Source organism: Idiotropiscis lumnitzeri, chromosome 4, assembly GCF_059441095.1.
Source record: "Idiotropiscis lumnitzeri isolate Australia: NSW breed Sydney's pygmy pipehorse chromosome 4, RoL_Ilum_1.0, whole genome shotgun sequence".
In the NCBI taxonomy this organism is placed as follows: domain Eukaryota; kingdom Metazoa; phylum Chordata; class Actinopteri; order Syngnathiformes; family Syngnathidae; genus Idiotropiscis; species Idiotropiscis lumnitzeri.
In genome coordinates, this window is record NC_142394.1 from 8,320,378 (window position 1) to 8,338,580 (window position 18,203).

The following is an 18,203-nucleotide window of genomic DNA, read 5'->3' on the forward strand; positions in this document are numbered from 1 at the left end:
GGAAATGAAGTCAATACACAATTTTATTGGGGGAATGAAATAAAGGTATGCCAACAGGAGGAAATAATGTACAGTGCAGTAATTGCATTAGAGACACTATACAATGAAGTGGCTTTGTTCACATGACCTAAGAATAAAATCAGTGCAGTAAATGTGCTGTGCAATAATTGCATCAACTTGTGTTCATTCAGTTAAATTTGATTTGATAGATAATGAAATGTGTTCGAACACCTTTGACCTAAGAATAGACTCAGCGCTTGTGTTGAATGTATTGATGTAAAATGCGCAGGTGGATACTTAATGGAATATAAAAAGCTGTGGGAAAAGTACAATGAAAGATGGTCAGTCTACAAGAGCAACATTTGTTAAGCAAAAACATGCCGAAAGTCATTTCAACAATCGAAACTAATTGGAATCAGCAATCTAGACTGATTCTCTGTCCTTGAGTGTGTTTTCCGACGGCAAGCCAAGTGGCGATTAATGCGATTGGCTGGCCACCGCGGCGGAGGCGTTGCCAGTTTTCAAACTAGCAAATCAGCGCCTGCAACGTTTTATGAAAGGCAGCGTGTTTAGCGGCCCGCCCTACTCGTTGCTCATTGAAGAAGGAGAGGGACGGTGTGTCGCACCTTCCTCAGCTCAAGCCCAGTCATGTCGTCCAAACTCACAAAGCTTTTTGTCGGAGGCCTGAACGTGGAGACAACGGACGATGGCCTCCGCGGTCATTTCGAGCAATTCGGCGCGCTCAGCGACTGCGTGGTGGTTATGAACCAGATGCTAGGCCGCTCCCGCTGCTTTGGCTTCATAACCTACACGACGGCGGAGGAGGCCGACGCAGCAATGGCGTCCAAGCCACATGTCGTTGACGGCCGCAACGTGGAGCTCAAGTGGGCCGTGGCCCGGGAGGAGGCCAGCATCACGGACGCGTCGTCCAACGTGAAGAAGATCTTTGTCGGCGGCGTCAAGGACCACCTGGAGCCCGAGAACCTTAGCGACTACTTCTCCCAGTACGGCCCGGTGGAGAAGGCCGAAATCATCACCGACAAACAGACCGGCAGGAAGCGCGGCTTCGGCTTTGTCTTCTTCGAGGATAACGACTCTGCCTCCAAAGCGGCGCTCACCAAGTTCCACACAATCAGCGGCACCAAGGTGGAGGTGAAGAAGGCCATGAGCAAGCAGGAGATGTCCGGCGGAGGTAGAGGTGGCGGAGGCGGCGGTCGTGGTCGCGGTAGAGGCATGTCAAGTTACAGTGGAGGAAGAGGAGGCAGCGGCGGCGGCTACGGGTCAGGTGGCTACGGCGGGAGCTATGGAGGTGGTGGCGGCGGCAGTTATGGTGGAGGAGGTTACGGCGGTGGCAGCTACGGCGGCGGTGGCAGCTATGGTGCTGGAAGCTACGGCGGCGGCTACGAAGAGTACGATAGCGGCATGGGTGGCGGGTATAGCAACGGGGACTTCGGGGAGGGCTACGGACAGCAGCACTCCAGCTACGGCGCCATGAAAGGGGGCAACTACTCCTCATTCCGGAGCGGGGCCCCGTATAGCAGAGGCGGTTACGGCCGCGGGGGAAGCTACGGAGGTGGTTATTAGAGTTCCCTCCACTTTTGATACGGCCACGGGAGGGGGGTGTGGGGGTCCAGGCTTCCAGAGAACTTAATACACACAACCACGGAGGGGGTGGGGGTCTCCTGTGCTCTGAGTATGGGAGAAGCGTCCACCTCCCCCTGCCGAATGAATGAGTCTGCCCCCCCTCCATGATCTGTCCCTCGTATTCCTCTTCATGGACGCTACTACTACTACAACAGATTTGTGAATTATTGATGAAAAAATGTCATTCGCTCAGTGTGCTTATGGACACGTTTATTGCTTTTCTTGCGTCGATGATTGGTTTATTTGTTGCGGTCCTGAGTTCTCTCAGGGTTTTAAGTCGACTTTTTGACAGCGCGGGAATGGAATCTCCTTAATTTTTTTTCTCCTCTACCCCACCGAAAGCAGACGAACCTTTTTTCCCCCCTATCTCTCTGCTTTGATTTCATGTTTGTTTAGATTAAAATTGTTCTGAAATCCTGTTTATCACACCCATACGTTTGGTTTTATTAAAGTTTTTAGTGTTCGGAAAATAAACAGATCTGTCTTCTAAATGTTTTAATTTTACACCGTTTTTTAGAGGGTGCAGCTCCACAAGTGCCGCCCAGGGGGCAGCCTCTGCCCCTTTGCCGGTCGCCATTTTGAGACGGACACACTGGTACCAATAAAGGTTGATTTCAATAAAACCCTCACGGACAAGTTACTAAGTATTTATTTGGGTTGACGAGTCTGTGTTAAAGGAGGCAACTATTTTCTTGAGTTGAGAGCAAGACGCGTTCCCTATTTGGAAGAATGATAGGTGTTGCAGTTCTGTTTTGGCATATACTGGACTTGGATTTTAAAAAAGCCCCTGCGACCTGATTGTTTAAAAAAAAACAAGTTAAATAATGTCGTTTAATGTTCTAAAAAGTGTAAAATCCAAGCTACACTCAGTATTTTAAAACATGCTTGCTTAAGTTGGTAGCTAAATTTAAAGGCGTTGTACTTTATAATCGGTGGCCTGCAGCCTCGAAAGTAAGTGCAGCTTACATCATGCCATGAACATGAAGTACCGTCAGTCTTACGAAAAGATCCTTAAAAATGTATTAGCTGTACGGTATTCTAAAGCAGGATATTTGAATTGGAAGAAAATTGAACTTTTCATTGTGCTGCAGTCTCAAAATACAAACATTTAAAAATGTCATCAGACAAATATCTGACTTTTGTCATTCAATAATCAAAAGCCACCGTTGGCCTATATGATGGCCATTAGGTTGTAATAAAAGTAGAAACATCAAAATGACTAAAATTCCATTATTTAATTATCAGTGGGGTTCAATAATTCAAATGGAATTACATATCTGTCCGAAAATAATTGAAAGGGGATCCAGAAAATATTACATTTCGAATTAGCTCAATGATGTTTTCACCATTTGAGAAACGCGACATGCTATCCCAGGTACGTATTTAGATTTTTGTTGTTCTATTGGTACTCAATTTTCACAAACATTTGAACAGCAAACAATTAAAATATCGTAAATTCCGCGAAGGAGTTTTAGGTCGTTCTTTTTTGACACAGGAAATTAGCCACTCAGTGTCTCAACCCCATCCCTTGAATGAGAAGGTATTTTAGCTAATTTATTAGATTATGTTTAATTTAGTTGGATATATCCATCCGGAAAGGGAAAAAAGTGCCCAAAGTGATTCGAATTTACGAATAGACGATCTTTGTGTCCGTGGGCGCCCGTGGTGGTGCGTTTGTATGACTCCGCCAGGATGGACGATGTGTCGCCGGGGTGAGTTTTTACCACAATTCCCCTCTCTGTATATTTTGTATCTTTTAAGGTAACACCTTCATCACGTCATTTTAGTAATCTTTCGACAGATCAAAGGTCAATCGTTTCTAAGGAAACGTGCTTCCTGTTTGACGTGCGAGCCCCCATCTTTCCATTAATAAGCTAGCGTGTTGTTGATGATGATGATGATGATGATGATGATGGGGGCTAACGGCTAAGTTTCTCTTTAACTTCACTAATTTTTGGACTCATGTTGCCACATAACGTTGCTTTCTAGACACGATCCAGCCATAAAAAGCACAGAAACAATAGCTATTACGTGGTGCTTGTTGTAAAGTTAAATATGCTAACTGCTAACGTTGCTCAACTTGAACCCCCCCCCCCCCGTGCCCCCACCGCAACGCATTTCGTTTTTCCAACCAAAATATTACTACGGCAAGTGTCTTAAGAGGCTTCGGATCACATCAAGAAGCACCTCTGTCATTCGCATTCGTGTTGACAAATGCTCTAATGGTGAATGGAAGGCAGTTTTTAGGTTGCTGGATATTTCAAAGGTAACAAACAGGCATTCTCGTTCCTCAAATTGAGGCAGAGGTGGTATCATTCTGACCACTTATAGTCGTGCATAAGATGTGCCCTCTCTAAGCCAAACACTCTTTTTCTGTGATGCATTCATATGCACTTTGTCCTTTATTTTAAACATAGTCTTTTTTCTAAATCCAATATTATGCTGTGTGAAAATAAAATTATGAAACACTTGGTTGTTTAATTCAACAAAGTAGGGGTGTTCCAATCAGGGTTTTAAGATGTTAATTTGGTTAGATCATCCGTGACTGACATCGGCCGATACACATTCCAATACCGATCAAATAAATTGATACGCTGCACATTTTTAAATTTCAGAGCTGCTCACTTAATGTTGTATTCGTAATAAACCAGTCTTTCCAATCAATTTATGAATAAGACCCATTCAATCTATTCCAATTGACGGTGCACAAAATGCACAAACATGATTCAATAATTGGTTTGGTCTATAACATGCATTGTTAATGAAAGGTGGAGGGACGCTACACTACTCGCGCTCTGGTCTCGAATTGGCTGCGGACTGAAAAGTACGAGCAGTGGGTGATCTTTATTTTGTGATCCTCTTTGAAACGTAATTATTGACTGAAGCTGATTATATACTTCTGCACAGAAATCGGCTGATCATGATCAGCGGCCAATGGATCAGCACGCCACTAAAATATAACCTAATAGCATAGTTGCTAAGTAATTTTCTAACATTTTTTACCCATTCACACAGTTTTAAAAAAAAAATCAGTTCTGCAAGCCAATTTAACAAATAACATGAAATTTGAAGTAGTACAATGGATAGAAAAAGTGTCAAGCAAGCAATCGTACATGAAAAGAAACAGGAAGTTAGCCATTTTGGTTTGATGGGGCATACGCAAATAAAAAAAAAAATCCGCTCAAGACTCCAGTTTCACTTACTGACAGGCATTTCTACCATGAGTAAAAGATACACAACGGAGTCTCAAGAAGCAACTCTTGAAAAGACAAGAGGAAGTCTGCCATTTTGGTTTGAAGCATTTGTTTTCAGGCGGATTTTGCCCATTCACTCTAATTCCAATTTGAAAATGTAGCTGCTGATAGCACTGTCACTTAGTAACAGAGCTGGGCATTTGACCTTTTTTTGCTGGTCAGTCTCCCGCCCTCCAGCCACGGTCTGGCTAGCCTTATTCATAAAAATTGTCGGCCCCTGAGTGGCACATTGCTGTCTCACGTCTCTTCATACACAAACAGTTGATAGTGGCGCTTTTGACACGTTCTGAGGAATTTTTCGCAGATTAAATTTTAGCCACCTCGAGAACAAATCACACATACGAGATGTGATTCGTGGGCCGGACTAAAATCTACTTCCGGCCTTAATCAAACACTTTTCTAAAAGTTTTCAGCCCCCACTGCTCACCCCAAAAATGGGCGTGCGGTGGGCTGGAGCGTTCCGTCCCCGGGAAGGACTGCCCAGCTCTGCTTAGCAACATAGCATTTGGTAGGCTTGTCTATTAGTAGACCTACAAAAAGTAAAAAAAATGCACGTCCAAAAATAGACAGAAAGTATGGTCACACCACAATTGAATTGTTTGCATCCATGTTTTCTTTCTTTTCAGCTTTCTAACTTTTAACATTTTCCTTAATATTCTGTCTTAAACTCTTCTGTCACCTGGTTGTAGGCACCGATATACTGTATTTAATACTATTCTGAAAATACCTTTCCCTTCTGCATTTGAGTAAATTAACACATATGGTCACTATTAGTGGAAATATAATCAATCAATCAATCAATCAAACTTAATTTGTAAAGCACTTTTCATACATCAAAATGCAACTGGCGGTGCTTCACAATATTAAAAAAAAAGAAACAAAACGCCTCCCAGCTCCTACCCTCACTCACCTCCAATGACCACAAAGACCGAAGCGCACATATGCACGTAGACAAGATCAAAAGATAAAAAGTAAAAGAGTAGAAGAAGAAAATGTGCAGAGCAACCTGTGAGGGAAAACACAATTTCTTGGAGCCCCCTGTGCCAGGACCAAAACACAGGCCGCCAGTACTGAGCCCCCACTACTATGATGTCGTCGATGCCAGCAACTCGGGGTCCCGCCATGGCCCACAACAGGTCCGTGAGCGGCTCCCTTTGAGGAAACACTAGAAAATAAATGACTACAATGCAACAATAGATTAAAAAAAATATAAAACTCCATAGACTAAAATATTTTTTAAATAAAATGTAAATGACAGATTGAGATATAACTGTCGTAGAAAATAAATGGTAATAAAAGACTGAAAGTCCTATAAAATAGGTAGCAGGAAGTAAATAAATATTAGTTAAAAGCTCATTTAAAAAGGTGGGTCTTGAGTCTAGTTTTAAAAAAAAAACATTCTCTGCAGTCCAGAGATTCTATGACCTGGTTGCAGACTTGTCTTGTCATGTATCGCCAGTGTGGAGGTCCCATTGCGTCCCATGTGCCACGCCGAGCCGGAAGGAGAGGAAGAGTCCATGGCAGCAAATGGTGGAATGCTCACCTTCAACCACATGCACATGAGGAAAGCCTTCCAGCTCATGAATGACCTCCGAGGGTATGCTCTTGTGTTCATCTCCTACGTGGTGTAGCAGCTTTTTTATTGTAAAGCGGACATTTTAGGATCATTTTGCACGTTCAAACTCATTTGCAAATGAGGTAAGTTTCACTAGGACGCATGGAATTTGTAATGCATGTCAGTCACAAGGATACCAACAAAAAAAGTCTCAAAAAGACACACAAAGTCTACATTTTGGGCATCTTGTCGGTTCATGTGAATGTGAAAATGTAGCCCCACAAGCCAATTCCACTCAGAAACATGAAATTCGGTAGACATCTTCGACATGTCTATTATGAGTAGATCCACAAAACGTCTGAAGATGCCTGAAAAGACACAAAAAGTCTACTATTTTGGTTTGTTGGACCATCCACGGATATTTAAGAAATGTTGCCCCTGAATTCAGTTTTACTTCACAACAAGAAATTTGCTATGCATGTCCATTATGACTAAACTCACAAAAAACATGCCCATGAACACACAGTTGGCCATTTTCGCTGATGAATTTAACTACATGAAATATGGTAGGCATTTCTATCATGAGGTGACCCACAAAAAAGTCTCGAGAAGCCGTGCCCTAAAACAGAATTCTGCCATTTTCATTTGTGGCAGCTATTTTAGTCTTATTCAAGATCTAATTCATCCTCGAGATTTTTTTTTTGGAGTGGTACCAAATTTAAAAGTTGTGTACAGACAGATGGGTGACGCTAAATTGAGAAATATTCCGGTTTTCAATCATTGTGCGTGGTTGGAACATGGCAGAAAATTTGATGGGCCATCATATAACACTAAAAACTTTAATAAGTACAGGATCAGAGTATGGACATTTCACTGATCAACTATTCACTAACAGCATCCATGCTTGAAAAGACATGGGAAGGTATTTTGGTTCAAAATTGCCCTTTTAGCCTAAATAGGAGAGAGCTTTCAAAAAAATTCAGCCCCCAAAGTCAGTTGCAAAAATAGTCTCAAACAACCATACTAAAAGGTATGCCTAGCTTCACCTTAAAACACCAAACTCGAACAACTTTCATTTTGGGTGATGCTCACACCAGGAAGAAGATGCTGTGTGATGTCCAGCTGGTAGCAGGAAGCGTGATCGTGGCGGCGCACCGGGTGGTCCTGGCGGCTTCCAGCCCTTACTTCTGCGCCATGTTCACAGGTAGTCACCCCATTTTATTTGTGGGAGTGCAATTCAATGCTGATGTGTGTGCGTGTATTCAAATGCGTGTTTCTCTTCATGTGAAGGCGACATGAGTGAGAGCAAGGCCCAGCAGGTGGAGATCGGCGAAGTGGACGGCCCCACGCTCACCAGGCTGGTGGACTACATCTACACGGCTCAGATAGAAGTCACTGAGGACAATGTACAAGTAAGTGGTACAGTGAATCGTTGCCTATTCTCAGTTCACCATTCACAAATTTAAGTCACAGTGGAACCTTAAGTTACCAATGACTCTTTTTACAAACTTTACCACAGGTGAGGACTTTTCATTTCCGTTCCGATATTGCGGCTAAGAGTAATGTCCGATTCCGATATCGTTCGATAGGACATCAGCAGGAATGATACATGCTGTAATCAATTTTTTTAGTAGAAATCGTAAGAAGTGACTTGATTAAGATTTAGTATTTAGCCAATTAACAATATCAGCAAAAAATATATCTGTGGTACCTCTTTCTTTGCTGCTATTTCAATAAAGCAGCCAATGTATCAAAAAATGAGTTTTTATGGCTACATTTTGCTGCTGTGGCTTCTAATCAGCTGCGTTTTATAGTCTGGAAGTTACGGTACTTGTGGTTTTTCGTTATTTGCAAGCCCTGTGCCTTGTCCTGATTCTCTAGCCATAGGCTGAGCAGCGCTGTATTTGTTTATGCAGCAGTACATTTGTGACAAAATGCAAGATGATCACATTTCCTGTCCCTTATTGACTATTTTCCACGTGGGAATACAGCCCGACCGATATTGGGAAAAAAGCTGTCTGATATACGGGCCAATATATGAAATAAGATTGTTGATATGCTTTTCATGAACACAAATCCATACAATGCCCAAAATGTGATTACAGTCGACTCTGGCTATTTGCAGGGCTGGTCTGCGAATAGTGAAAATCTGTGTATATTTGACGCCCACTGAAGTTCATTGAGAGAGAAAACCCTTTTTTTTCTTTCAAACCAAAAACAACAACAAAAAAAAGAAAACTCTGATAAGCATTCATTGTACGCTTTCGATGAAATGGTGGGGGGAAACCTTAAAAAATATTTTCAAAAATATTCCTCCCAAAACTGAAAAAAACTGTGAATATGTGAATCCTTGGAGGTTGAACCGCAAGCTTGTAGCAGTTGACAGAACTGCAAAAGACTACTAAATTAAAATAAGGAATTAATTTGAATCGGTAACACTGTCAACATAAGGAGTGGAAACTTTTAGCTTTATCATTATCTTATCTTAGATGATGCCGGACATGTTACTTAACGTTGCATATATTTTTTCCCCTAGTATTGGAACAGTCCAGGTAGCCCATGATTTTATTTTTTAGAATATTGCTGGCTCTCCGTGAAAGAGAGTCCATCCCACCTTGAAAACACACCATTTAAGTTTTCTCTTCTCATTTAATTCCAACAGTGTACACACGTGCAATCACATTTTCACAGCCTGTACACTTCCTGTCATTATTAGTCCAGGAAGTGTGCACATAGAGAGAGGCAGGAAATCCTCCCACTCTTAGCTGCAATCCTCAATCATGAGACCATCACTAATATGTTTAGTGGATTGCTCTGTTTAACCTGCAATCAGTGTGCCCCGCTCCAGTTGTTTCTGACGCCTGCTTGCTCCTTGGATTCTATTCACCGTCTTGTGCCACCGCCACAACAGCCTGAAAAAGCAGCACAGAGTCACAGCAGTGTGCTATACAAAACTCTGAAAAGGAAGCCCAGTGGGACAACTGCGTGCTGCACAACAAAATCAAAAAGCACCACAAAAGCCCTCCAAATTCTGCAACTTTTTCTGCATCACATGTAATGAGAGATTTTTTTTTGTGTTTCTTTTTCAGGTTCTGCTGCCAGCTGCCAGTCTTCTCCAGCTGATGGATGTGCGCCAAGCATGCTGTGACTTCCTGCAGTCTCAGCTCCATCCTTCCAACTGCTTGGGTATCCGAGCCTTCGCAGACGTGCACACATGCACGCAGCTCGTTGGACAGGCGCACGCATATGCCGGTAAGATGCTTGGATTACATGCGTACAAATGGAACCGTTGAAGTAGGAATCTTAACTCCAAATGTCTAGAAAATGCGCCTCAAAAACACATGCATTTAAACACGGAACCAGAAATCTGCGTAGACTTTTTCTTTTTTCTTGAACTTTTTCTTTTTTGCGTCCGCACCCATTAATTATGAATTGCATACTTTACGCATGCTTACTTTCCAGCCCACTCTTCAAAAGTGGTGGAGTAGCTGTAGGTATTTCATTATCTTTCATTTATTTATCTGGTGTCACAGAGTGGATTTTGTTCCTCTTTGGAGGTTCCGCTACGTTCCGTTTTCTTGTAAATCTGCTTAATTGTGTTTGTTTTTGTGCTTCACAGAGCAGCATTTCTCAGAGGTGGTCCAGTGTGAGGAGTTTGCGTCTTTATCCCTGCAGCAGGTCTGCAGCCTGTTCTCCAGCGACAAGCTCACTGTGTCCACAGAGGAAAAGGTGAGGACCAACATTTTTTTTTTAGTTAACAAAAACTAATGAATTAACTACATCTCAGAGTGAAATAACATTTTTGTTAATGAAATTAAATGTAAAACAAAAATGATTTAAAAAAACAAAAACTAACTGAAACTATATTTTACATTTACAAAAATAACTAAAACTAATTATAATTATAGTGAAAATGTCCTTTGTGTCCGTCTTTGGCAATTAGTTGAATCCACGAGTCTTTGGGGTTGAACAGAAGAGGTCGAACAGTCCTCTGTGAGTTGTAGTCCTCTTAATGACGTCGCTCCTCGGAGACGAGTTTACTTTTGGCTTTGGCTCGAATGGCTTACCTGCTTTTGACATTCAACTGAGCTCAAAATACAACTCTAGGTACCTTTTTTGGTGCACATGTAAGGAAAGAAATCTGTACAGTAATTACATAGAAAATAGTACACTACAACTGGGTTTAATACTTCTCAACATTAGTTCAAACCGGCTTTTCTGTGGATTTTTCTTTCAGCGGTAGGGGCACGCTATAGTTCACAAATTACACAAAATATATCTTGATATTTTTTTCCCTCTTGGGTCTGTTTAGTTTTAATTAGCAAAGTTGTTGCCGTGTTAAAAGGCACAGTTTTAACAATCTGTTTATGTACCTTTATGTGCATTCACAGTACAAAATCGTTCTGCACATGCAGTGAACAACACATTTTTTTCAACAGAATACTGCGGCGTATAGCCTGGTGCGGCTTGTATATCAGGTTTTTTGTTTTGTTTTTTCCCCAAAAAGAGTTGTTGCGGCTTCTATACAAGTGCGCCTTAGGGTCCGGAAAATACGGTAATTGCTACCTATCAGGCCACGTATGTAAAATTAATGAAGCATTCCTTTACATTTCCGGGCTGCGAGGATTCAGTTTAGGAGTGCATGAGAGCCCCCCCAAATGGGCCCATGCTTGAAACCGACTTGGATATCTCAACTTGTGATTGTACTGTGATCTGAATTGACTCTTAACTGTGCTCCTCTTGGTCTCCCCCTGCTGCCTCCCGTAGGTGTTTGAGGCGATGATTTGGTGGATCAAACAAGACAAAGGCTCCCGTGTGGAGCACATGCCCAAACTGATGGAGCACGTACGTCTGCCACTGCTGTCCAGAGACTACCTGGTTCAGGTACGTCAAGGCAGTGTCCACACACGCTCAAACACGTGAACAGGAAGTTATTAAGTGCTGCTTTGAAGTCCTGTTAGTTGATATTTTTGTCCAGCAATTCCCTGCATGTTTGTGTTTTTGATCTGCTGAACTTAACCACAACTGTTTTATGAAAATATGGGCATGTTTTCAAGTGTTCACCAGGGTGCATCCTCCACTGACCAGTACATTCGCTTTCAGATAGTAGAAGAAGAGGCGCTGATCAAGAACAACAACACCTGCAAGGATTTCCTCATCGAGGCCATGAAGTACCACCTACTTCCTGCCGACCAGAAACACCTCATCAAGACGGACAGGACGAGACCGCGCACACCTGTCAGCATCCCCAAGGTGCTCCCACAGGCTTCGTTATGTGCGTGAATGTGTGTGTCTCTCTATCTTACTGTGTTTGTGTATGTGTGTTTGCATGCGTGTGTGTGTGTGTGTGTGTGTTGGTCAGGTTATGATGGTGGTGGGCGGCCAGGCTCCCAAAGCCATCCGCAGTGTGGAATGTTACGACATCCAAGAAGATCGGTGGTACCAAGTAGCTGAGCTTCCGTCAAGACGCTGCAGAGCAGGTATATACGTGCGTGCGTGTTTGTTATGGTCACCATGGCGACACACAACATAGACTGCACAGTCAGTCCACAAAGTATTTGTCACTACATCTTATGTTACAGCCTTATTCCAAAATAGATCAACCAATTTTTACTGGGAATTTTACACACAGTACCACATTATAACAATGGGGAAAAATAAGTGTGTATGTGTGTGTTGGGTGCAGTGATATTTTCATGTTTGAAGTGTGATATGTGTCAAAAAGTTCATATATATATATATATATATATATATATATATATATATATATATATATTGGGGCTGGGCGATAAACCGAAAATTTACCGTTACCGAAATTTATTACAATGACCGAAATCATTTTGCCCATGTCGGTAAATTCGGTGTTTAAAAAAAAAAAAAAAGAAAAGCCTTTTCTGTCTGCGGCAATGTTCATGCCCCTTTAAGACCGCTACAGCGCCTCTAGTCACGTGACTCCACCCGTCTGATCGAGAAAGAAAACAGACGTCGCTGTCGTAGCTGGCGATTCAAATCCAGAAGCTTTTTCACCACCCACAACACAACTATGCTGTGCTGAAAGTTCAAAGTGAGAAGGGGGGAATTTATCGTGAATTTATCGTTATCGAGGTAAAATTGCTCAATTTCTCGCGATATTGATTTGAGGTCATATCGCCCAGCCCTAATATATATATATATATACATATATACTTTCGCAAGGCCCTGGATTTGAGAATTTACCTATTTGCTTTCTTTGTTGTCTTTGTGTAATGCTCTCAGATGATGATGCCAAAGCCGTATCGAAATAGAAATCTGTGTGCAGGAATTAGTTGATATATCCATCCATCCATTATCTAAACCGCTTCTCCTCACAAGGGTGGCGGGAGTGCTGGAGTCTATCCCAGCTATCTTCGGGCAGTCAGCGCGGTACAACCTAGACCGGTTGCCTGCCAATCGCAGTCGTGCCATATTGTGTTTTTAAATTGTACTTGGATTTTGTATGTTGTCGAGGAGCTAAGTTCACCCTGGGAATTTGTAATATTTTGGAGAGTCTTTGCTGCATGTATACATTACATTTTAGGTGAATTTTTTTTCACAAGGTTAAATCATCTTTAAGCAATTTCTTTGTAAAATGGTTATGTAAACGAGTTGGAAGTAATATTAGGTTGTAGCTTGTGAATATTTTCCAAATGAATGTAGCTGTGTAATTTTCTTAGTTTTTATTTATAGATAAAATCAAATTCCAATGTTGTCATTTTGGACTGCTGTGTGTATAATGGTGAGAAAAATTTTAATTTCTTTCATTTTGGGAGAAGGCTGATCGTCTTAGTGTGGTCCTGCAATTGGGACACAGGCTCACTCTAGTGGTCGGAAAATCAAAATGAATTATTTGCGCAGTCCAGGTCACGAGTATTTAACGTTTAGGTTCAAGACTATTGAATTCAACGTTCAAGAAGTGTTTGATTTTCAACATTTATTTATATACAATTTTATTAAAATTTAATGTGCAATACATCTAAAAGAGTCATTATATAAGTGCATTTTTTATTTCCTAATATTTAAGGCCAGTGTTAATGTTCAAAATGTGTATTAAGATAGAGGGAAAATAGTTTTAAATATCAAATTGGTGCCTTGAGATGAGTGACGCGACTTACAATTTTATACTATATATATATATATATATATATATATATATACTATATATTAATTTTTGTGAACTTGAGATTCATTAGTCGTTGATTGAGTGAGGAATATTTCGAAATGAGCGATATATGGTGGCAAAAATCTTTTCCTTAGTCGAATAATTCCTTGAAGAAAGCATATCCTGGATGCTCAGCATCAAATCTGAGAGACAGAATTTTTTCAAAGTTTTTTTCTTCATAAGCAATTTAAGTTAAGAAAAAAATCAAGTAATTTTCCTGTGCAAGTTCAGTCTCATTTTGGTATGGCGTGTCACAATTTTTGAAGTTCCACTTGGTATAAAAAGTTTGAAAACCACTGGGCTGCAACACAACAAAATGTGGAGAAAAAGAAGCGCTATGAATCATTTCAGGATCTACTGTACATTTATTGTGTGTGCGTGTGTGTTGGTGTGCGAATGTGTGCGTACATGGGCGTGCAGGCGTGGTGTCGCTAGCAGGTCGAGTGTACGCAGTGGGCGGCTTCAACAGTTCTCTGCGCGAAAGGACGGTGGACGTGTACGATGGCTCCAGGGATCAGTGGAGCCCGGTGGCCAGCATGCAGGAGAGACGCAGCACGCTGGGGGCGGCCATGTTGGGGGGGCTGCTGTACGCCGTGGGGGGCTTTAACGGCAGCATAGGTACACACACGTCACTAGCTCAATGGGTAGCTAAACAGCTCCCTGAAGTAGTGACTCACGCACATCTCCGACATCAAGACTCATGCATGATAGATGAAGACAATTTTTCGAAAGTTATCGACTGCAGTGACTGATGTTCAACTTCTTGTCCCTGTGTGTTGCGTAAAGGTCTGGCCACAGTGGAAGTGTACAACCCCAAAAGTAATGAATGGACGTATGTGACGTCTATGAACACGCGGCGTAGCAGCGTTGGCGTCGGTGTGATTGACGGTATGATCTCACACTCACACACACACAGTGAGAGAGTGAGTGTGAGAGTGAGAAAGAGAGAGATCACATGACTGACATGTAAGCGTGTGTCTCAGGAAAGCTGTACTCTGTCGGGGGCTACGATGGGGCGTCCCGTCAGTGTCTCAGCACTGTGGAAGAATATGACCCCGTCTCGGATCAGTGGGCTTACGTTGCTGATATGAGTACACGGCGCAGTGGAGCAGGTAAAATGCGCACATTCGCTTACACACTAGCGGTGAACAGGAAAGTCACAGTGTAGTAGAATGCAGTTTTCAAATCGCAAAGGCTGCAATAAGGAAAAAAAAACAACCTCTGCTTCATTGTGGTTGGTAGTCTTTATTTTTTTATATATATGCCATCATGTGAAAAAGTTTTATGTAAAATATAAAGTCACACACAAATGCCTATGCCCAAGAAGGAAAAGAAAAGTGCATTTCACAGACAATAGCAGCAAACCGACTTGAAATGCAGATTTACGGCAACAGGTGAGTCCCATGTGCAAATGAAGCCCGCACTGCGAAATAGAAAGAGTGAGCGGCTCTCCAGTGAGTCGATAAAGGCTTCAAGACTGATTTGTCAACAAATGTAAGGGCCTTGAGAGCCTCATACTTGGTGGCTAACCGCAATTTAAAGGCTTTACAATCATTCAATATTGGGAAGAAAAAAAAAGTGAATTCACATTTATTGTTGTAGTATTGCACTAATTGAAGAAGTTCATAATAATTCATGGTTCATTCGTCTTTATTTTAGCATAAGTCTAACCTGTAAAACCAAATCATTTATGTAATGTTTATTTTAATTCTGAATAATTCACTGCAAAAAAAAAAGTATGGGAAAAGATTGGGGGGACATTCCCGATTCCATTATTTTTCAGACTTGTTCTGCCCTATCACTCACTCACTCGCTTGCTTGTATTTGGACACGCACACTCACTCACACAATCACTCCTTCCAAATGAGTGAACACAAACCGAGCGCATGTGTATCACCAGGCCCTTCAAATGGCTTCCTATTTGAATGCAAAATTTGACATTTGAACACAAGCGCGAAACTTTGCAGGTGTGGGGGTCTTGGGCGGGCTGCTGTATGCGGCCGGTGGCCACGACGGACCCCTAGTGAGGAAGAGTGTGGAGGTTTACGACCCACCCAGCAACACGTGGAGGCCCGTATGTGACATGAACATGTGCCGCCGCAATGCCGGTTAGAGGACACTAGTCACACAACAAGAAAATCATCATAAATAAGAATAATCATAAAATTGCAGCACTGTTGTATGTGCGTGTGTGTCAGGCGTGTGCACAATCAACGGTCTGCTCTACGTGATCGGCGGCGACGACGGTTCATGCAACCTTTCCTCGGTGGAGTTCTACGACCCGGCCATGGACAAGTGGAGCCTCGTCCCTACCAACATGAGTAATGGACGCAGCTATGCCGGTGAGACGTACTTTTCTGTCTTAACATATATATATATATATATGCTAGACAACATCACAGATGCTAGCGTGTAGGAAAAGTGAGATGATACGTTTTTATAACGTAACCTCTTTCTATTTCAATTCCGGATAAGCACCTACCTCATCGATTAAATGAAGAATGACATCTTATCTTAGTCAGTCTTAGGTTTCATTACTGAAACCTTCAGCAGAATGTATCCTCTTAATAATTGAACGACTGATAGCTTTGCACGGCACTGCCATTTTCAAGTCACTCGAAGTGAAGGATACAACCACCTAGAATTTGTTTATTAGAGACATGTCTGGCACAGCCGTTAGTGGTGTTCCTTAAACCAATACTAAATCACAAAGTAAGTCTTTTTTTTCTTTTTAACCTTGCAAGATGAAAAAAGCATGTTAGATACTTGACTCAATGTTTTGTTAAACAGAAAACTCAATAAATTTATTAAACTTAAAACTTGACATTAATCCCCCCCCGCCCCCCCCCCCCACACACAGATGAATAATGAGGTTTATATTCGACGTGAGAATTGATTCCACCTCATAGTGTGTTAATTGGAGTTGCAGTGTTTATTTATTCAAGCAGGCAATGCATCTGGCAATTGGTCTGGTGTGCACTCCCTCACCCCCACTATCCTCATTGTGGTCCATGTGCAGGCGTTGCCGTCATCGACAAACCTTTCTGAGTGCCAAAAGTGTGAAAAGCCGGACGTTTGACACCGGACCAGCGCCAGTAATAAGCGACGGACCCTAAATGCCGCCGCCATTGCCGCTTCAAAGGCCAGTTGAGATTTGATCCTGACGTGTGTTGGACCTGGATTGAGTTGCTGTTTACACTGTGGAGGATGCTCCAGATAAAAAAGAAAAGAAAAGCAACGCACTTTGGTGTCTAGTACACTTTTATTCTCAGGCTCTCTGAATGGACGACACAACACAAGGTGCCAATTGGACCACCACCAGCAGCAACAACACTTAAGACTCATATTCATGTGGACCACACTTACAAAACTTGTAAAAATGAATTTTGAATACTCAAAAAGATGTTAACAAATGTTTGTATGCAAATCAGGTGTAATTGAAGCACTGTTGACGTCATGCACTACTGACGAACACAATGGCGTTCCATCGTGTTTCATATGTGCCACATTGTACTTTTTTTGACAACTGACAAAATAAGTGAAGTACTTACGTGTCAAAATGCACTGTAGATTTGGAAAAGGCTATGCTTATTTATTACATGGCAAGCATTTATGTTGTATTTACTAGTGATGGGTAGATGAGGCATCCTGTATCGTTTCGACACAGTGACACAATGTATTGACACTGTGTTGACATTGTGTTGCTGAATACTGACACCTGGTGGACTTGCAGGAAACATTTGACAGGGTCATCTGACACTGATCTGTCAAACTAATTTTATCCAATTCCATTGATTAGCGATGTGATGTGTTTTTATATATCCTATTCAGTATTATTTTCCATCGCACTAATTATTCTCTTATTTATCAAATTTATATATTTAACTGAATTATTGTTGTATTGCACTGGAGAGGGGAGCTCTCTAATCTCGTTGCACACTTGAGTACAATGACAAAGGGATTTCTGATTCTGATTAGGCATTTGCTTTCACATTATTTTTACATACACGCAATTTCATAAGAAAAATCTTTGATATTCGAGACGCAGTTGATAAATTAAGAGAACATCTGTCTGGATGCCCAAGTAAAAGTGTTGTGAATGACAATGGACTCATTGTAATTAAAGATTTTTATTCAAAAAAAATTAGTTTCTCCAGCGTTTTGTTATTCAGTGTATTTCTTTTTTTGAGGCAATTTCCCCCGCCTTTGAGAAGATCCTCTCACAAGGCACTGAAGAGGCCGGTGTGCACAACGCCTGTGTGGCTAATATAAATAGGTGAGGGAACGTTGCCTCCATGGACTTCCAGTATAAGAGCGAGTCTTCCGTACGTGCAATGTGTCCTGCTGACATAAAGCGCTGCACCTCTGAGTGCGCATCAACAGTGACGTCTTCCATCTTGCGGATATTTAACGCAAAGTAACGCGCCAATAACTCGATGCTTGTTTTGAGCGTCCATCCTGCTGACAGATGCGCTTCCTTATGAACACAGTTTGGCGCGCGACCGCTGTGTCTTCTGGTAGTGGTCACGTGACTTTCTCAAAGCAGTACGCGCACCGACACGGGGTTTGCCCT

The 18,203-nt window shown here is 42.0% G+C and overlaps 2 protein-coding genes across 3 annotated transcripts; both read left to right on the forward strand.

Moving 5' to 3' along the window:
• Positions 1 to 572: 572 nt before the first annotated feature.
• LOC148338010 (heterogeneous nuclear ribonucleoprotein A0-like) lies at positions 573 to 2,135 on the forward strand. The gene has a single exon (XM_088294474.1). The coding sequence runs from the start codon at positions 649 to 651 to the stop codon at positions 1,582 to 1,584; it is 936 nt and encodes a 311-aa protein (XP_088150600.1). The 5' UTR covers positions 573 to 648; the 3' UTR covers positions 1,585 to 2,135.
• A 1,135-nt stretch (positions 2,136 to 3,270) lies between these two features.
• Positions 3,271 to 17,317, forward strand: klhl3 (kelch-like family member 3). 2 transcript variants are annotated; one of them, XM_088294469.1, is made up of 15 exons: positions 3,271 to 3,356; positions 6,358 to 6,495; positions 7,551 to 7,657; positions 7,744 to 7,865; positions 9,543 to 9,705; positions 10,073 to 10,182; positions 11,221 to 11,337; positions 11,557 to 11,706; positions 11,816 to 11,933; positions 14,051 to 14,248; positions 14,417 to 14,518; positions 14,614 to 14,742; positions 15,598 to 15,738; positions 15,829 to 15,972; positions 16,650 to 17,317. In XM_088294469.1, exons 1-15 carry the CDS (start codon positions 3,337 to 3,339, stop codon positions 16,676 to 16,678), a joined length of 1,788 nt encoding a protein of 595 aa, XP_088150595.1. In that variant the 5' UTR covers positions 3,271 to 3,336; the 3' UTR covers positions 16,679 to 17,317. The 2 variants fall into 2 exon arrangements, with proteins under 2 accessions (XP_088150595.1, XP_088150596.1); XM_088294470.1 differs by having other exon boundaries at positions 3,315 to 3,356; positions 6,307 to 6,495.
• Positions 17,318 to 18,203: the final 886 nt, after the last annotated feature.